The following is a 15,903-nucleotide window of genomic DNA, read 5'->3' as shown; positions in this document are numbered from 1 at the left end:
TCGCAGCTGCAAGGCTTCTCTCATATGCAACTTCTTGGGTTGAAGACACTAGGTCAGCTGCTCGTCGATAATGAACGAGTGTCGCCGCAATTTCTTTGCTGGGCCGCATGCTTTCCTGAGCCGATTTCTGCGATGCTGTGCCTGCCATGGTGGTCGGCTGCTCTCGCCCAGGTCATGACTGCCCTGGCAATGCTCGGTCAACGCTGGGATATCTTTGAGCGGTTTATTCGCGAGCGAGGCCTGCCACCTCTGATCGAGGAGCTAATTCAAAACTTCGCCTTGCGCTCTTATGTGCTCCATCACACTATCTTTTTAGCTCTGATGCGTCGTATTCTCGCTCCAAATAAACGGGAAGAACGTCTGTCCGAGATTTTTCGGCAGGACGCTGCCCTGACAGAGCTCCGTCTAGCAGATGCAATAAAGAAATGTGTGTCATTGTCGCGCGCGAAGAAGGAAACCGATGCAATTTTGACTCTGTATCACGTTAACATGGGATATCCTCCCCCTCACCGACCGCCGTCCCTCTTTGGCCCTCTCAGCCCTCAACCCGTCACTGCCGCGGCTCCCCCGCACCCAAGTCGATTCATTCACTCGATTCACAGGCCAGGAGTGTTACCATTGCCCACCCCACCTCTTGTGGGCGTCCCTTCACACGCAGCACCTGTTACTGCTACGTCAGGCTCGGAGTTGAATTCTCCAAAAAGCCTCCTAACCCCCACCATGGCTCACATGTCTATCACAGTCCCCTCACCAGGCCATGCTCCTACTTCCACGGGGATGCTATTACCACCAACTCTGGGTCAATTTCTTGCTCGTCGCCCGCCTGTACAGGAAGGTACTGCGCAACAAGCTTTACTCACGATGCGTCAACATTCGCGACCAGGAGCGCCTCCTCCCACACCACCGGAGCCTCACCCATCGACTTTGCTCTTGCCTGCGCCTGGAACGAAGTTTCTCGTTAACCCCCTACCTCTACATCCATTAAGGGATTCCATACATCAGGCCCATCTCCGCGGGCCGATCAATAAGCTAGTCAGACAAGACTCTTCAGGCCAGGTTCAAGAGACAACGCTATTTCAGTATCAGGATTCATTTGCGCTCCCGCCAATACCACTAGGCCGCTTTCAATGTCAATTCCACTGGACTATAAACTTAACACAAGAGGCCGCGGATCGCCTTCCAGATCCGTCGCAAATGAAGTCTGGTGGACTTCCACATTCTGTGCGCATGTTGATGGACAGTCAGCAGCTCTATCGGATGCGTTGTATATCTATCTCGTCCGCCACCAAATTCCCCCTCAATGAATCAGCTTGGACTCAGTCTGAGAGCGTCTGGCCCAGCGTGATCTATATTTTCGTCAATGACACAGAACTTTTCGTACGTCGGAAGTATCATGCCCATAAAGACATACCTCTCGACATTACCCCGCATTTGCGTGTGGGCGAGAACAGGATCTCATTTCATTTCATCCGCGATGCGGCCGAGCAGAAAGATAAATTGTACGCCCTCGCCGTGGAGATGGCTCAGATTGCTGCTCTTGAGCCTGCCATGGCGCTTGCACAGACGCTCCCAGCGGCTGTGTCCCGTCGTCAAATTCAGCAACGTCTTCAGCCATCCACCCGCAATGACGGCGATTACGACGACCTTCACGTGGTTAGTAATGACCTTGTCATTAGTCTTGCCGACCCCTTCACTGCGCGAACGATCCAACAACCCGTCCGTGGACGGTTTTGCCTTCACTCCGAGTGTTTTGACCACGAGACATTCATACGCACCCAGGCTGCCGTCTCTGGTTCGCGTCCTTTTTCCAATGGCTGGCGCTGCCCGATCTGTAAGGGTGACGCCCGTCCCCAGATGTTGCTGCGCGACGAGTTCATGGTTGACGTGCGCAAGGAATTAGTGCGCACGAACAAACTTGCAGACGCCCGCGCCATTCGAGTTGCTCTTGATGGTTCTTGGACGGTGGTCACTGACACAGATCTTCCGACCTCGAAACGCTCCTCTGGAGGCCTGGATAGTCCGGCCCCAAAGAGACAAAAGGTAGATCGACCGGAACAAGGACCCCGCAATAGCGCGACCCCGGAGGTGATTGATCTCGACTGACACTATGCGTACCACGTGGTTCCTCACCTCCGGCATAGTTAAAGGAAGTACAACAGGTCGGTCACCCGAACTTCATCTGTGATGACAACGGATGAAACCCAGACCTGAGAGAATTATGCTTTTCTCTTCTTTTTTCTTTCTTTATTTCCCTTCTTCCTTCCTTTCTTTTCTTACTTTTTCCTACGTTTCTTTCCGTATTGCCCCTTTAACTCAAAAATTATCTCATGCATCTGGCGTTCATGTCAATCGCATTAATGCTCTACGATACCCCAATACCTGTTACTCAATGCCGTGTTTGTATTTCCCAAGGAAAGTGGAGTCGGCTTCTCGGGTCGGTGGACATGGCGCTGTTTCATTTGGTCGATACGAAAATAGATTCTAGATGGATCTTCGAGTCTCAAAATCGCTGCTGACTTTGTGTGCTTTTCACTTTGGTCGGATGTAGCACGTGCCGTCCAGATTCTGGGTGACGTACACAAATTCAGAAAAGCGATTCGTTTCTGCGTTTACTAAGAATTCAGTCGGGTAGTTTATCTGCGTGAGTCTACATGCCGTAAATCTTGGGGGAGTACTTCCCAGCACCACTCAGTTGAGCTAGTGGTAGTGATACTTTCGATGAGTTCCGCGTACCGAAATATAGAACCCGGTGGTCTCATCCGAAGCATACACCAGTTGATATCAATCTAACCGGCTGGAATGATCGTTGGTCTATGATATGTTGCTGTCAGGGGGGGATACATACATCCCATCTCCGAGGTAGGAGGTATCTGATATATATCTTATCACGAGCAAACTTTGTGTTTCTTCTTGCATATAGACATTATCATTGCTACCTCGTGACATAATAGTGATTCACTCATTGCTAACTCAGCACATTGAACCAGAATCATCCCTCATGCGAGATGCACACTCCTCGGAGAAGGGCCCCCCAAAAAAACAAGAAAGCACTGCATGGCATCAGGTATGTTTTATATCATGTCATTACCAATAAATTAGAACCCTACTATTTGCTTCCTAACCGTCGCTCGCCTCGGGCCGCCAAACCACCAAACAACCAAGAAAGCAGAAAAATCCCACCGCAGCCGAGTATACCAATATCTCAGTTGTTTTTTTTCCCTGCCCTACCTGCCGCTCCTTCTAGTCTCACATTATAAGCTAAGAATAAGATATAGTCTTGTCCGGGCGCCTTTGATACTACTACTGCTGCTGCTTGCTTACTTCCTCACTCTTCTTGCATGATTGACCAGATTTTCTATCACGCCTTCGAATGCCTCCTTTTCACTTACGAGTCCGTCCAGCCGTTTGAGCCAGTATTCTAGCACGGCACTCGCGCGCAGCGTCACCCATTCGAGCTCCTGCACGTGGCCTTTGAGCTCCCCATCCGTGAGGCCGCCGAGCGCCGCGTCTGTGGTGGCGCAGAGGCGGCGGACGGCCGAGAGATCTAGCTCCGGCGGCGGGGAGGCCTCCCGTCTTCGACGGGCGCCGGTGCTGCGGGGCGTGCCGCCGGGACTGCCGGTTCCGCCGGCGGTACTTTGGGTGCTGTTGCGGTTGGCATTGGCGGCGAGGCTCTGGGAGCGAGAGTGAGAGGTTGCGTGGGTTGGGGTGGCGATGCCGGGGTTTTGGGAGCTGGTGTTCGGAGTGGCGGTCGAGGTGTTGGAGGAGATGGTCAGGGAGGGAAGGACAAGTTTCTTTTGTTTGGAGGCGGGGAGAATCTCGTCCAGGTCGACGGGGACTCCTAGTGAGACGAGGAAGAGGCGGCGAATGCGGGATTTTACCCAATTTTGGGGCTGGAGAGGTGGGGGCGCGACAAGCTGGGACCAGAGGGAGAGGGAGCGTTCGGTGCTGAAGATAGCGGTAGCATTGGGAATGGGGTCGAGTTTGGAAGATGGAAGTGATGTGGTGGAGGGAAAGAGTTGATCGAGAGGGTCGTCTAGCGCTGCGTAGAGGTCGGGGATTGTCTGGATGGTGGTTAGGTCGAAGAGGGTCGGCTGAAGGCAAGTTAGCAAAAGACCTTGTTGAGTTGGAAATAGTCCGCTTACGACAGAGGGTGGCGTAGGAGGCTGCGAGACTTCAACAGCATCAACGGGTACCGTTGCACTCGGCTCCTGGAAGCCGTCGTCGAAGTCTCCGAAGTCCGCGTCGTCGAAGTCTCCCATGTCGTCCTGTCCCTCGGTGAAATCATCGAAGTCATCTGCACCACCCCCGGGGGTCTCTTCGTCCCCGAACTCGTCATCGGTCACTGAGGATTTCCGGCGGGTGTGACTTCGATGGCTTGCAGGCGAGTCTGCATTGGTCAATCGTCCCTGAAATTCGATGCTGGTGTTTAACAGAAATCCGACTTACCTGGGGGCGCCACGGTGACCGTTTCCGTTTGATCCGGCTGGGGGTCACTGGGTTTTGCCCGATGAGCATGCGGTTGTGATTCTTCGTTGTCATCTGATGATGATTGTGGCAATGTTTCTTCGTCATTCGTAGGGGAGTTGACTCGAGATAGCAGCGTCTCGGGGACGGGTGTATTAGTAGGAATGGAAACCGACTCGGGGTTAGGCGCAGCATCATCCGAATCTGAGGCTTTCATGACAACGTCTGGTACCGCATCCGCCTTCCTTAGCTCGTAGGCCGGAGTACCAGGTACATCTCCGTGACTTGGTTGATCCAGATCCACCTTCTCGACCACTGTCCGGGGAATGGGCGAGCTGGGCGTCATCGGTCGTTGCTGCTGCCTGGAGGTCGAAGTGCTCCGGCTGCGGGACCCATCGGGGATTACTTCGACTTGATCGGGAACCGCATCTCGAGTTCGTATCTCGTAGGCTGATGTGCCAGGAACTTCACCATGCGCTGGATTCTCGTCGACTCGTTCCACTCGTGTTAGGGGGATAGGGGATGTGCGCCCGGTGGCGGAGGAGGGGCGGGAAGGTGGCTGTTGGTGACCTTCGTTGGCATCTGTGAAAGGCTCATCGTCACTATTGGCCGCTGTCAAGACGTAGTAATTGTCAGCATATGTCGCGATCAGGGGCCAGCCCAGTTTGCGAGGTTGGTAGATTAGGAAGTGAGGCTTACCGGAGTCCTGAGCACCGGGGTCTTCCAACTCCACGGTCTTCCTTGGAGGCTCCAAGTATGGACTGGACGGACGGGAAGGCCGATCCGACATTGAGAGGTGAAAGTTCTAGGTAAGGTCCCAAAGATAGAGCATGTATTTCTGGATACTGCTGTCTTTGCTCAAAAGAGGTCAGAAGGCGAAGAGGAATGAGGCGAGGCGAGTAATAGCCAGAAGGGAAGTGCATGAGGTCGTCTCAGCCGTGATCGTCGGGGCCGATGCGAGTCTCGACCATGGCCTGAGGCCACCAGGCATATAAGCTTGATGCCTGATCCTAAGCCTGGTGGCATAACCGCCAGCCGCCACAAGCGCTAGTCTGCTTCCTCCAACCGCCCGCCCGCCGCCCGCCCAAAGAGTAAAAGCGGCAGAAAGTCTGGAGGTTCACCAGCTTCAGCTGCCAGAAACACCAACCTTAGTCCTTCTTCTGCTTCTTCAGCACGCGCATATCGCTCCCTCAGTCCGAATCAATTGCGCTCTTTGCTATCCGGAGGGCACTTTTGTGACCTCTCTTCCGGGCGCAGTCAGTATCCCTCTGTCTGTTGGACTCTTCTCAACTTATTCATCTCCCTCCAAGACTGACTTTGTTTTCTCGTTCCCTTTAGGGTAGCCCTGTCAAACTTATATCTCTCACTTTCCCTTCACTGCCCGCCCTATCGCCACGAGTATGTTCTCTTTCAACTCCAACGCCACCAGCGGCGATTCCAAGGGAGGTCTGTTTGGGTCTGCCGGAGGCGCAAACCCTAGTGCTCCCAGTGGTGGTGGACTCTTTGGCAATGTAGGAGCTACTACGACAAGCGGCTCATCCACGCCTCTGTTCGGCAATGCTGGAGCTGCCGCTGCCAACAGCAACGCCTCTCCGTTCAGTTTTGGTGCTGCCAACAAGCCAGCAACCACGGGCCAGTCAACGCCGTTGTTCGGTTCGAATGCTTCTTCCACTCCCAACAAAACGACTGAAACTCCTAGCTCGGGACAGACTGCCACAAGTGGTCTCTTCGGCAACAACAATGCCTCCAAGCCCCTCTTTGGCAATACTACGGCTACTCCGGCGCAGCAGGGAGGAGGCCTTTTTGGGAATGCTTCGTCTACTACGCCTGCTGGGCCACCTCCGGCCACCACTGGCCAGACCCCTTCTCTCTTCGGAGGAGCTCAACCGGCGCAGAAACCCGCCAATTCTCTTTTTGGGAATTTGAATCAAGCCCCCGCCGCCTCCACGACCCCGGCTGCTACCACCGCTACTAATTCTGCGGCGACGACGGCGACTGCCGCTCCTTCGTTGTTTGGCAATGCCAACGCTACACAACCGCAAACGACTGGCGGCGGTCTTTTCGGGTCAAACCCGGCGCAAAAGCCATTGTTCAACGCAGCCCCGTCGGCAACCACGGGTGGTGGTCTTTTTGGGAACGCGAACAAAGACAAGCCCGCTGAGCCCACAACTACCACCCCCGCGACTAATACCGCTGACAATGCCCCCAAGTCTCTCTTCGGCAATGCCGCTCCGGCTGGAGGTGCTGCCCCTGCTTTCAAGCCACTGGGCGGTGCTGATGCGACAAAGCCCGCCTTCCCCTCGCTGGGTGCCCCCACTACCAGTACTACATCCTCCACCACACCCGCTGCTTCCTCTTCTACTCCTCAAAAATCCCTATTCCCTACACTCGGCGGAGCTACCTCATCAGCCACTCCGTCTACTACTCCCGCTACATCTGGCGGCGGCTTGTTCAACCTCGGCGGAGCTGCCGCGACGAGCACGACGACAACGACCCCAAGCACTACAGCTACTGCTGCCCCCACAACCACTCAATCCGCCACCCCTGCTACCGGTGGGTTGTTCGGCAAGCCTGCTGCGACCCAGCCATCCACTCAACCCGCTACCGCATCTGCGACAACCACAAGCGACAAACCCGCGCCTTCAGCGACAATGCCTGCAGCAGGGGCCACCGGCCTTGGCGCTTCCACCGCTGGTCCCACCCCTCCTGCTCAGTCCCGCCTAAAGAACAAGACTATGGACGAGATCATCACTCGTTGGGCTACCGATCTTACCAAGTACCAGAAGGACTTCCGCGAACAAGCGGAGAAAGTTGCCGAATGGGACCGCATGCTCGTTGAGAACGGTACTAAGGTCCAGAAGCTCTACGGTAGCACCGTGGATGCCGAACGAGCCACGCAGGAGGTGGAGCGACAGCTCGCGTCTGTTGAGGGACAGCAGGACGAGTTGAGCTCGTGGCTCGACCGCTACGAGCGTGAAGTTGACGAGATGATGAGCAAGCAGGTCGGTCCCCACGAGCCTCTTCAGGGACCAGACCAAGAGCGTGAGCGAACGTAAGTTCAACTGCTCCGACCATATCTGTACGGCCACTTACTCAATACAATTATAGCTACAAGACTGCTGAGAGACTATCCGAGCGCCTTGACGAAATGGGCAAGGACCTCACCAGCATGATTGAGGAGGTCAACAGCGCCTCTGCTACTCTGAGCAAGACGAGCAAGGCTGATGAACCGGTGCGTATCTGGACAGTAACCTTACGTTTGCGTCCGTGAAACTAATCTACGAGAAACAATAGATCTCCCAAATCGTTCGCATCCTCAACTCCCACCTCGCACAGCTTCAAACCATTGATCAGGGCACCACCGAGCTCCAACAGAAGGTCAACGAGGCGCAGCGGGCGGGTCAGACACTGTCTTCGCGGTTCGGGTATGGAGGATTGGGCAATTCGTCGTTGGGCGGCGGTAGTAGCGCCGTAGATGATTTCTATCGGTCTTACATGGGACGGCGCTGAACATCTTGCAGTGGAGTTTTTGTTTTACATACTGGTGGGGGCTTCTTCCCTTTTGCGCTAGGTTTTTCATTCATACTCTACTGTTTTTTGTATCCATTGAGAATTTGCTTTTGTCGGAGCACTTGTTGTCACTTGTTTTTTTGCACATGCGACTGTGATTATGTCGGATTTGTGATGGGATGGGATTGTTAATGAAGAATAACAGAGTAACTTATTACTCGGAAGGTATGTAGTATGCGTGGAAGATGGGTTGTAAAATTTAATGATGTCAATGTATACTGCCTACTCAGCACTCTGGTGAGTAGAGGTACGAGTTTAAGGCAAAGCCGTCGAGCATTAAATGGACCATGATTCAGTCTACACAAGGAGCAAAGCAATCCAATACTTCGGTCACAGTAACGTCTTTGGCTTCGACTAAGTAGCTGAAACCATATGCTAACATGACATCGAAAAGACCATCACATCAACATTGCAAGTCATATCGTTATTCCGCGGAGGATATAGTATGTGTTGTTCATGTAGGAAAGACAACCGAAGTTGAAGAGGTGAGGGGTATTGAGTATGCACACAATCTAGTTCTGCTCGCCGCCCTGGTTCTTGGTGAGTTCGTCGCTGTGAGACATATTAAGGTTAGTGAAATCGGTTCTCCGCGGATGTTTGCGGGGAGCAAGCAGGGTAGTTTTTGGGTGAAAATGGAGGTGGGGAAACTCACATGTGCTGGTCGAGCTTGTCAAGGTGCTCGCGCTGTTCCTTGATGCTCTGTCTCAGTTTTTGGAGCCTGGTTTTATTTGGAGGTCGCGGTTAGCTTCCAGTTTGCATGCAACGGCCACTTGGGGAGAAGATTGTGCGAGGGCTGCTGCATGTGGACGACGTACTTTTCCAATTCCTTCTCATGAATGTAGCGGGCTTCCTGGGCGGCCTCGCGCTTGGTGAAGGCGTCGCTGGGAAGACGTGTTAGCTGGAGGAAGTATCGGGGATGTTGGTGTTGATGATGATGATGATGATGATGTCATTTATCGAAGGGTCTGATGCCTCGATGATTATAGACCGGCATTGAACGTACCCTGATTGAACGCCGCCAGACCGGGGAGCACCGGTGTCACCTCCAGCCATTCTGGGGGCAAGAGCAGAGAAGGAGCGCGTGAAGGCGGTGGTGGTGAGAGGCTTGGTGATGGTTTGACGGAGCATGGTGAATGAGTTGTAGTAGGTTGAGCGGGAGAGCAGGTCTGGGATGTGAGGAGGTCGGAGATGGTGAGGAAATTATGGGTTGGAAGAGGATGTGTCAGATGGTGATAGTGACAAGACAAGGTACATGAGGTGATGTAGGGTGAGCGAGCTTTTCTCAGGTACTTGTAGTACTTTAGCTTGGTGGTACTTTCGTACTGGATTACCTAACTTTCCACTTGGTTTAATATCAAGACCAATGACGACACACAACGAGACAAAAGTGCGTGCTTGGCACGGCATTGGCAGATCATGTGATGGGTCGGCCCGGATGACGAGATGGTCCGATGCCGGGAACTGGCAATTCAGCTCATCAACCCAGACCGGTGACTCAGCCCTCCACTGGCATCGTTAGGTCGGCTCCGATAGCACACAAGGTCAGGTGAGCTGCTGCCGCCCTGCAAAGCTCTCAACCACTCTACGGGGGCCTGTTGTGACTTGAGAATGTTGAATCCTCCTAGAAACCCCTTGCCAACCAATCTCTCCGAACTTTTCATAACCTACACACTCTCTTCTGGTCTAGATTACAAGTATGTCTTATTGTGTACTTCTATCGCCGGTCAATCTGCCATCGATCCCTGAGGGATATTAATAGGATGAAAGATGGGATGACTACGGATAGCCTCCCCTCCTATGGTAGGATCCATCAGTGCTATTCCCCGAGGTTCCAGAAAAACAGCAATGCAGACCCCTTGAGCCCAGATCAATCAATATTTCCAACACGTCGTTGGTCACAGAATGTTGCCTAGCGGCTCCTCCATCTTGACCCTTTTTTATCTTCTCCTTTGTTTTTGGCTTGCTTTCTTTTCTTTTTTTTTTTTTTTTTTTTTTCCCGTTACCCCCTTCATGAATTATCATGTGTATCGCTGGCCCCCCCCGTCCTCTTCGTGATGAGCCAGACTGGGGAGGTGACAGAGTGGGCTACTAGTAGACAATTGGCGGAAGTGAAATAGGGATGACGATGAGAGGCCCACCGAACCACTTCAAGCGACCGACCAAAACCAACACCCAGCCAGCTAGATAGGCATGGCAATCTCCCTTCGCCCGTTTAAGGATCCGAGACTCAGGAGACGTATCTACGTAGTAATGTGTAGTTTTGTTTGTATTCGCAATCTTGGGCAGACAATCCGAATCACAGAGAGTCACCTACAGTGTATAGGAAAGATCCCAGGATGATTCTTCTTGATTCTTTCCCAGTCTGGACCTTTATCAATGGTCGTCATGCACCTCCATTGCATCCTGTGCATTGGCTCGAGAGTGCCACTACGTAGGCGCCAGCAGACTAGAAACTGAGAGCTTCTGTCTGCTTCTGTCCGTCTCTACTGACTTTCTTTCACGTCGGTGGCCTCTCTCACATACCCTGCGCAATCCCCAGCAAATCAATTCTAGAAATCCACCAGAAGGAGAAAGATCTTATTATTGGCAGTAGTACTCCGTACTGGCAGCAATAATCCCGGGCCGTAAACCCATAGTGGTAATATTGCGGTGTATTTCTCCATTTTATTTTTCTGTTCTGAGTAGTGAGAATGAGGGGAAGGGGGGGAGGGGGGGGGAAGAAGAGGTGTGGAAAATGGATACACCTTTTTGGCATCCACCTCCTATCTAACGTTACTCCGTGAATCCGTAGATTCTAGCCTCACTGCACGATGTTCATTGTTAGCACTCAGTAGGGGGGAAGAGTGGCTAAGGGTTCAATTTTTTTTTTGGAGGTACGGAAGTAAAAGGAGTAAGAGGCGTGCATGAGTTCCTGTACTGTTGTGGTAGTCAAAAGTTACCAGTTAGGCTGAAGAGGCTGAGGATCATGACGATGATGGCAATAATGATGCGATGTGCTTGTGCAGGCTTGAGGAGAAGATTTCCTGGCCACAGGATAATGAGAGAGGAAAAGGGAGGGAGAGTGGTGTAGTAGTCGAAGAGTGTAAGGTAGTTCAGTATGATTGAATTGACTCCCTTTTTCTGTCTAGAGTGTATTTCCCCCCCCCCCCTCTTCCTGTCTCTCTCTCCGGCCGCCATTAATTGCCCATTTCCCACCCTGGACCAAACGGACTCCCTCCCCTCTTCCCTCAGACTCTCTTCTTCTTGCCTTTCCCTTTCCCTCCCTCCCCTCCCCCCCCTCCTCCCGACACTAAAGCCAACCCATCCGCCAACAAACTACTACAATCTCTCCCTCCCTTCTTACTTCCTTCAACTCACTACTACTACCACACCACCACTCTAAATTCATCTTCCTCCTTCTCTGACTAACTCCTATCTTACATTCTCTCTCCAATCCGGTCAGTCACTACTCAATGCTCTGAATCTTCTCCTAATTTCCCCTCCATCTTACTTCACCCACACCCAATTCCCACCACCCCCTGCCCGCTTAGTGATCCAACTTGGCTTCTCCCCCTCCCCCCAATTCTCAAAATTCGAAACAAGAAAAACAACCCCGAAGAAGCAAGCCAGCAGCAAATAAAAATATCTACTTTGCTCTATAATCCTGCATTCACGCCTGCCTCAATCCACCAAACCACTGACTTTGCAGTCAATAGAACCTCTATAACTCCCCTTCTCTCTCTTCCGTTCAGGTGAGTTGGTTCTTCTTTCTGTTGCACTGCCGTCATCCTTTCCCACGAAAAACCCCCCCAGTTTCCCCTCCTCATCCCGGGTGATCCAGCCGCTCCGTCGGGAACGACGGCGTCGTCAGTCGCAAATGGCCCAAATTTGTGGTACTTGAGAGGCTTTGGCTCTGGGATACTGGAAACGAGGTTCTAGCCTGATTGCGCTTGGAATGGTTGGGATTACTGCAGCTGTCGCTCTCCCCTCCATCCGTTGCTCTCCCCTCCATCCGATTAGACTACACTCGACACCAACAGTCCTGTCCCCGGTTAGCCGATCGGACGCCCAGCAAGAAGGACTCGCCCTCCATGAACTGTCAACAAGCCTCTGAGATCGTCGCAGTGCGTCTTGATGATGGTCGGATGGATGTGGCTGCGTGGTCAGGGGCAAAGAGCACAGCGAACAGGACTTTGGGGAACAATCATACTTGCTTATCCCCATCCTATCCACTGTCCTTCGTCTTCAGTCCATCCACTTTAGGTTGCGACGGATGAGCAATCCATGCTCATCACGGGGAACGGTTCCAGTACGCCGGGAAAAGGAGGAAGGGGAGAGGGCGGCTATCGCTTTTCGTGTTCCTTGCACCACTTGACTTCACAGCCTCACTTTTGCCCTGTGACTGGCTGCCCCTCGCTTCGGAGGCACTATCTATCGTCTTCCGTCGAACGCTGTGGCGCTTCCCACCCGTTTTCTTCATCTCCCCCATCAACCCCATTTTGCCATTTCCTTCAATCTCACCAGCATATTGTTTGTGATTGGACTAAACATTTACATTTTCGCTTCATCCAGATAATTTACTTTCACAATGGCCCGCGAAGATGCTGTTTACCTGGCCAAGCTCGCCGAGCAGGCTGAGCGCTACGAAGGTACGTCATCCCAGGAGACCCCTCCCCGCGCTCGCACGACCACCCTCATGCTGACGCTTTTCATCAGAGATGGTTGAGAACATGAAGGAGGTTGCCTCCACCGATGTAGAGCTCACCGTTGAGGAGCGCAATCTTCTCTCCGTCGCTTACAAGAACGTCATCGGCGCTCGTCGTGCCTCCTGGAGAATCGTCACCTCTATCGAGCAAAAAGAGGAGTCGAAGGGCAACGGTCCTCAGGTCACTCTCATCAAGGAGTACCGCCAGAAGATCGAGGCCGAGCTTGCCAAGATTTGCGATGACATTCTCGAGGTTTTGGACAAGCATCTGATCCCCTCTGCCCAGAGCGGCGAGTCCAAGGTCTTCTACCACAAGATGTGCGTGTGTCTCTGTGTTCTGTTGGCGGGCTCATCACTGACTTGAGCGTGTCCTATTTACAGGAAGGGCGACTACCACCGTTACCTTGCTGAGTTCGCTGTTGGCGACCGCCGCAAGGGCGCAGCCGATGCCTCCCTCGAGGCCTACAAGAGCGCCACCGAGGTCGCTCAAACCGACTTGGCCCCTACTCACCCCATCCGTCTCGGTCTCGCCCTGAACTTCTCCGTCTTCTACTACGAGATCCTCAACTCCCCCGACCAGGCCTGCCACCTGGCCAAGCTTGCTTTCGACGATGCTATTGCCGGTATGTTTGTTTGAGGGTCACGTGCGAATCGATCGGAACTAATAAGCATGCGCAGAGCTTGACACTTTGAGCGAGGAGAGCTACAAGGACTCCACCCTGATTATGCAGCTTCTCAGAGACAACCTGGTAAGTCCATCGCTGTATTGGAATCGATATGACTCGTGCTAATGCATATTCAGACGCTCTGGACCTCGTCGGAGGCCGAGCCGGCTGCCGAGTCCAGCGCTCCTGCCGACAAGGAGGAAGCTGCTCCCGCTGAGGAGAAGCCCGCTGCCGAGTAAATTAGTAGAGATGATGGACTCGCGTCCGGATTCACAGATGACGTCAGATAAACACGGAATTAGCCACGGGTGCGCAAGGGCTGCGTGGGAAAAGTTAGGAGCTGGGATCAGCGCGGCACGCTTGTCGTTTGTCCGATGCCTTTGCATGGTCTCGAGCTGTCACTGGCAGAGGACAGAAGACAAACGACCAGACTTGCGCTTTCGGGGGTATTTTGTGCCTTTGCCTTGGGCCCGATGCAATCCTCACGCTGCTCTTCCACCCACATACGCGTTCCCGTGATTTGTCTTTCCTCTGCGGATCTTCGATTCCTGTTCTATTTTTCCCTTGACATTTTCTCGTCGATTTCTTCATTTTTTTTCTACTTCCTTGCCTATTGTCGCAATTCCCCCTGGAAAGAATACCTCTCTCTTGTTACCTACCCACACTCATACAACAGACACATCTGTCAAGAACGACCCTCTCACGTGGGCATTGACCTCGATTTCTTCGCAGCCATGGCGCCTTGCCATGGTTGATTATTTTTGTGATACGTATGGCGTTTGATCGTGCGCCTTAGCTGCGTTTATTAGATTTCCTTTCGGCCGATAGGCTTCAAGAACTTCTTTCGGGTGGTCGTGCGCGGCAAGTAGAGTGAGAATAAGCATGGGTCTAAGCATACACTAAGCTGGGGGATCGGTCAGGCGGAGATGCACAGGCAGGGGATGTTCTAGGATTCCATGTAGTCGTGGTGTATTTGCATGGTTAGCAACCCCCTGGCACCACGCAGCATATTCTTCAGCCCCATCACATCACATGCGCCAGTCCTTGATGAAATGAGGTTCTGCGACACGAGTAGGGGTAATGTAGATCCATCCGTCTCTTAAGCCTACAGCTGAGGGCGGGGATGCGGAGATAGTAGAGGGCGTTTCCCAGGAGGAATGTGTACCGACACAACTGTTCATCCTGGAATGATGAATTAGTGGTTTTAGAATGTAGTATTGGGAGGAACTACTATAGCCCGACTTCAATCAGATCAGGAGAGTTCGTATACATGCATGTCCCCTTGCCACAGAGCTAGCTCTGCTGTACCTTGACCGTTATTTACCCCGTCTCATACTTATACTAGTGATAGGGAGTAGTGTATCGATAATCCCCAGCGGTACTTTGACTCCGTATAGACTGCATCACGTTCCGTGGCATGCTTCCCATATATAAAGGCATTGTATAGAAGTCACCTTTAATGTCGAGTCCAAATAAACCTACCTAACGATTCGCCAGAGAAGGGCATGTACATAGAGTACAGGATAGACATCGGGACAGAAGTCCCTAAACAGGACATGTCCAGTAACTTGAGTTGTAAGTAGTACATCAATCTCTAATCATCCAAACCCCTTCACCTGAGTTGACTTAGGAACTCAGTATTCAGGGTGCCAAGTTACGGTTCTACCCTGTACGGTGCTCTAACATGATCTCGCAATTCTCTGCATATTACACTATTCTTTTCGTTGATTTTTTGTCTTTTGGCTGTAGAGGCACTCTCGAGGTAAATAACTTAGCCCATGGAGCCCGTGGCCTTTGCAAGCTCCCTCTTCTACCGGTACTCCCTCTGATTCTGTCGTAGCATTATGGATACGGAGTACAGTTTCTCAAGCCAGGAAATCGCCACAGCTATAGCCACAGCCTTTTTTTCCAAAAAAAAAATACTTTTCAAGATGGATGGATGGGAGATATCCACCCAATATTGACATTCTTTAAGGTATGAGGTATAAGGTACGAGGCACCCGTATACTAGCCAAAACACTTGGATGTATGTACCACCCAGGTACTGTACGGACCGTATGAACACCACCACCACCACTACCACCACCAGAACCACAACGGGCGAGCAGGAGGCGGCAGCGGCAAGCCAACGGCAACGCAACGGCACTGCAACAGAAGGGGCGAAGCAGAGCTGAGGAGGGCCCCCGCGGGGAGGGTTACTGTGTACTTACAGTCCGTCCTTATGGTTATGACGTACGCGGCTTGCAGATTCGGGAAGATCTCGACGGAGTAGTACATCCTAGTCCTGTATGTTTACATGATGTACATGAGTTAGTGCTCTGTCCGGCTGGGGTGCAGACTCTCTATTCAGTTAACTACTTCCGTTGTGAAGTTCGGATAGTGGTTTGAGCTTTTGTTATTAGGTTTGTAGAGTTCTTCCTCTGGAGGGTCGGGGGGGGTGGGATGTTGACTTGGTTAAGCTGTGTAGGATTGGGGAGGGAGGGAGTGAGTCACCATTGACTTAAGGTACGGAGTATAACT

At 52.4% G+C, this 15,903-nt stretch overlaps 5 protein-coding genes across 5 annotated transcripts; 3 read left to right on the top strand and 2 right to left on the bottom strand.

Moving 5' to 3' along the window:
* Window positions 1–861: 861 nt before the first annotated feature.
* BP01DRAFT_419126 (MIZ zinc finger domain protein) lies at window positions 862–2,465 on the top strand (the record flags this gene model as incomplete). The annotated part of the gene is made up of 2 exons (XM_025579383.1): window positions 862–2,040; window positions 2,160–2,465. 2 exons carry the CDS (start codon window positions 862–864, stop codon window positions 2,196–2,198), a joined length of 1,218 nt encoding a protein of 405 aa, XP_025426895.1. The 3' UTR covers window positions 2,199–2,465.
* A 653-nt stretch (window positions 2,466–3,118) lies between these two features.
* BP01DRAFT_360891 (uncharacterized protein) lies at window positions 3,119–5,373 on the bottom strand. Its single transcript, XM_025576006.1, has 4 exons — window positions 5,164–5,373; window positions 4,447–5,076; window positions 4,143–4,387; window positions 3,119–4,091 (listed from the first exon to the last, which is right to left on the bottom strand). Exons 1-4 carry the CDS (start codon window positions 5,252–5,254, stop codon window positions 3,318–3,320), a joined length of 1,740 nt encoding a protein of 579 aa, XP_025426894.1. The 5' UTR covers window positions 5,255–5,373; the 3' UTR covers window positions 3,119–3,317.
* Window positions 5,374–5,579: 206 nt separating this feature from the next.
* On the top strand, window positions 5,580–8,191 carry BP01DRAFT_191700 (putative nucleoporin Nsp1). The gene is made up of 4 exons (XM_025570955.1): window positions 5,580–5,734; window positions 5,803–7,516; window positions 7,573–7,696; window positions 7,759–8,191. Exons 2-4 carry the CDS (start codon window positions 5,865–5,867, stop codon window positions 7,972–7,974), a joined length of 1,992 nt encoding a protein of 663 aa, XP_025426893.1. The 5' UTR covers window positions 5,580–5,734; window positions 5,803–5,864; the 3' UTR covers window positions 7,975–8,191.
* On the bottom strand, window positions 8,156–9,162 carry BP01DRAFT_395520 (uncharacterized protein; the record flags this gene model as incomplete). Its single annotated transcript, XM_025578400.1, has 4 exons — window positions 8,156–8,586; window positions 8,687–8,752; window positions 8,850–8,915; window positions 9,038–9,162. The coding sequence occupies 4 exons, from the start codon at window positions 9,160–9,162 to the stop codon at window positions 8,547–8,549; spliced, it is 297 nt and encodes a 98-aa protein (XP_025426892.1). The 3' UTR covers window positions 8,156–8,546.
* Window positions 9,163–12,601: 3,439 nt separating this feature from the next.
* artA (14-3-3 adaptor artA) lies at window positions 12,602–13,622 on the top strand (the record flags this gene model as incomplete). Its single annotated transcript, XM_025577697.1, has 5 exons — window positions 12,602–12,662; window positions 12,730–13,036; window positions 13,100–13,341; window positions 13,397–13,467; window positions 13,521–13,622. The coding sequence occupies 5 exons, from the start codon at window positions 12,602–12,604 to the stop codon at window positions 13,620–13,622; spliced, it is 783 nt and encodes a 260-aa protein (XP_025426891.1).
* Window positions 13,623–15,903: the final 2,281 nt, after the last annotated feature.

Source organism: Aspergillus saccharolyticus (genome assembly GCF_003184585.1).
Source record: "Aspergillus saccharolyticus JOP 1030-1 unplaced genomic scaffold BP01scaffold_57, whole genome shotgun sequence".
Lineage (NCBI taxonomy): Eukaryota > Fungi > Ascomycota > Eurotiomycetes > Eurotiales > Aspergillaceae > Aspergillus > Aspergillus saccharolyticus.
This window is presented reverse-complemented; position numbering and strand designations above follow the sequence as displayed.

Bases quoted from the DNA above. Each gene is read 5' to 3' on its own strand.
- BP01DRAFT_360891 (XM_025576006.1), bottom strand. From the start codon at position 5,254: ATGTCGGATCGGCCTTCCCGTCCGTCCAGTCCATACTTGGAGCCTCCA. The intron at 5,077-5,163 runs GTAAGCCTCACT...ACGTCTTGACAG, and splicing joins CCCCGGTGCTCAGGACTCCG to CGGCCAATAGTGACGATGAG. The intron at 4,092-4,142 runs GTAAGCGGACTA...ACTTGCCTTCAG, and splicing joins CTCCTACGCCACCCTCTGTC to CCGACCCTCTTCGACCTAAC.
- BP01DRAFT_191700 (XM_025570955.1), top strand. From the start codon at position 5,865: ATGTTCTCTTTCAACTCCAACGCCACCAGCGGCGATTCCAAGGGAGGT. The intron at 7,517-7,572 runs GTAAGTTCAACT...ATACAATTATAG, and splicing joins GACCAAGAGCGTGAGCGAAC to CTACAAGACTGCTGAGAGAC. The intron at 7,697-7,758 runs GTGCGTATCTGG...GAGAAACAATAG, and splicing joins CGAGCAAGGCTGATGAACCG to ATCTCCCAAATCGTTCGCAT.